The 2,134-nt window shown below is 59.2% G+C and overlaps 1 protein-coding gene across 1 annotated transcript in view; it reads left to right on the top strand.

Moving 5' to 3' along the window:
• The window catches only part of LOC104511784 (uridine-cytidine kinase-like 1), a 5,469-nt gene that overhangs the window by 1,730 nt on the left and 1,605 nt on the right, over window positions 1–2,134 (top strand). Inside the window, 3 exon segments of the mRNA XM_010154530.1 lie at window positions 1–122; window positions 365–436; window positions 1,494–1,683. The exon segment at window positions 1–122 is cut by the window's left edge and continues 20 nt beyond it. Coding sequence (XP_010152832.1) covers window positions 1–122; window positions 365–436; window positions 1,494–1,683 — 384 coding nt within the window.

The following is a 2,134-nucleotide window of genomic DNA, read 5'->3' as shown; positions in this document are numbered from 1 at the left end:
TCGACCACCCCGATGCCTTCGACTTTGACCTCATCATCGCCACCCTGAAGAAGCTGAAGCAAGGCAAGAGCGTGAAGATCCCCATCTACGACTTCACCACCCACAGCCGGAAGAAGGAATGGGTACGGGATGCTGAGGGGGGTGGGGGGGGCAATGGGGCTGCAAAGGCAGGAGAGGGGCTGCCACTTGGACCCCTCCAGCCTTTTGCATCCAACTCCTGCAGTCTCCCCGTGCTCCCTGCCTGGCTCAGGGCGCATTTTCCAAGTGAGTTGTCACAGTCAGTGACGTCCCAGAGCGATTCCCTGGGATGAGGCAACTCCACACACACATTCCGTGTCTAACCACATCCGTTTGGACTCCACAGAAAACCCTCTATGGCGCCAACGTGATTATCTTTGAAGGCATCATGGCGTTCTCAGACAAGGAACTCCTGAAGGTGAGGAAGGGTCCAGAATCAGTTCTGGGGAAGCCTGACAGGCTGCAGCCCCCTCCCCCGCAGCCTTGTATCACAGCACAGGGTCCCAGGTGCCCTGTGCTCCCGTGAATCGCTGGGTGGGACCCTGTCTTGCTCAGCATCGCCCCTACGAGCCGTCCCTCCACCCCGTAGCCGAGGGGAGGTGGTGGGAGCACACTTTCTCCTGAGGCTCAGCAGCAGAGAGGTGAGCTTCTCCAGGTTCTTCTCCACGCAGGAGAAGAGGGCCTTGGCTCCTGCAGCGGCAGGGGAAGAGCCCCTGGCAGAGGTGAAGCGTTTCGGCAGAGGCCTTGATCTCAGCCTTAATTCCTTCCCAGGAACTGGGAGCTGAGGGATGATGCTGGCCGTGGCGGTGCAGAAATAGGACTGGAAGTAGCCCACTGGCACGCCACAGCGTGCGCTGCCAGCAGCCCAGTCTGCCATGCTTCTCCTGCATGAAGCCGGGTTTCCCTAGGCTGGATTCATCCAGCATTCCACGCCTCCTTGGGAATTATTTGGATACGTGAGAAATGCTGTGGGAGGGAGTGAGCCATGCACAAATGCAGCCAAGCTCAGTCTAGGAAGTTTCCTTCCCTGCCAAGTTTGGGTTGCGCTTTCCTGGAGCAACGATGACCTCCAGTGGACAGCTGCCTAAATCCCTCCGGATTTTCCTGAGTGTCCTGGCCCTTGCCTCCCGCTTTGAGGGCAGTGTCATGAGCTGACCTGCTCTGCTTGGCTCCCCTCCGACGAGCCACCACTCCCGGGTTAAGCCTGTTGGTCTGTGTCGTGGGTATGAGCTTCTCTTGTCTCCTGCTCACCCTGAACATCCAACCGAGGTGCTGGGAATGCCGGGGAGAGGAGGAGGGTTTGGAGCAGGACAGATCTCAGGGAGCAAGGGGCCAGGGACTCGCTGCGGCATCTGCCCTGCCAGCCTGGGAGCCAGGTTCAAGGTCAGGGGTTGCAGAGGCGAAGCTCTGTCCAGCCCAAGAGCAGAGCCGAGCTCTGTTAAACCAGTGCCGTGTTCCCTCCCCTCGCATTCCAGCTCCTCGATCTGAAGATATTCGTGGACACGGACTCGGACATCCGCTTGGTGCGTCGCCTGCGCAGGGACATCAGCGAGCGTGGCCGTGACATCGAGGGTGTCATCAAGCAGTACAACAAGTTTGTCAAGCCCGCCTTCGACCAGTACATCCAGCCCACCATGCGGCTGGCCGACATCGTCGTCCCCCGAGGTAGCTGCCCAGGGCCGCCCCCGGCTGCCTTCTGGCTCCGTCCCCAGCGGGACCTGAGGGACCCTGGGCCCTTGGGGACAGGAGAGTGGCTGTCCCATCCCAAAGCAAAGGTCCCTCCAGTTGAGCATCTCCAAAGAAAGCCGATTCCTAGGGGAAAATCTGCACTTTTCCCTCCCCGGTCTCCTCCCTACCAGCTCCCGCAGCTTAGCGGTTTAACAGCTAGAGCTGACTCCTAGATACTCAAGAATAGGACCTGAGGGACCCTGGGCCCTTGGGGACAGGAGAGTGGCTGTCCCATCCCAAAGCAAAGGTCCCTCCAGTTGAGCATCTCCAAAGAAAGCCGATTCCTAGGGGAAAATCTGCACTTTTCCCTCCCCGGTCTCCTCCCTACCAGCTCCCGCAGCTTAGCGGTTTAACAGCTAGAGCTGACTCCTAGATACTCAAGAATAGA

Source organism: Eurypyga helias, unplaced genomic scaffold (genome assembly GCF_000690775.1).
Source record: "Eurypyga helias isolate BGI_N326 unplaced genomic scaffold, ASM69077v1 scaffold23476, whole genome shotgun sequence".
Lineage (NCBI taxonomy): Eukaryota > Metazoa > Chordata > Aves > Eurypygiformes > Eurypygidae > Eurypyga > Eurypyga helias.
This window is presented reverse-complemented; position numbering and strand designations above follow the sequence as displayed.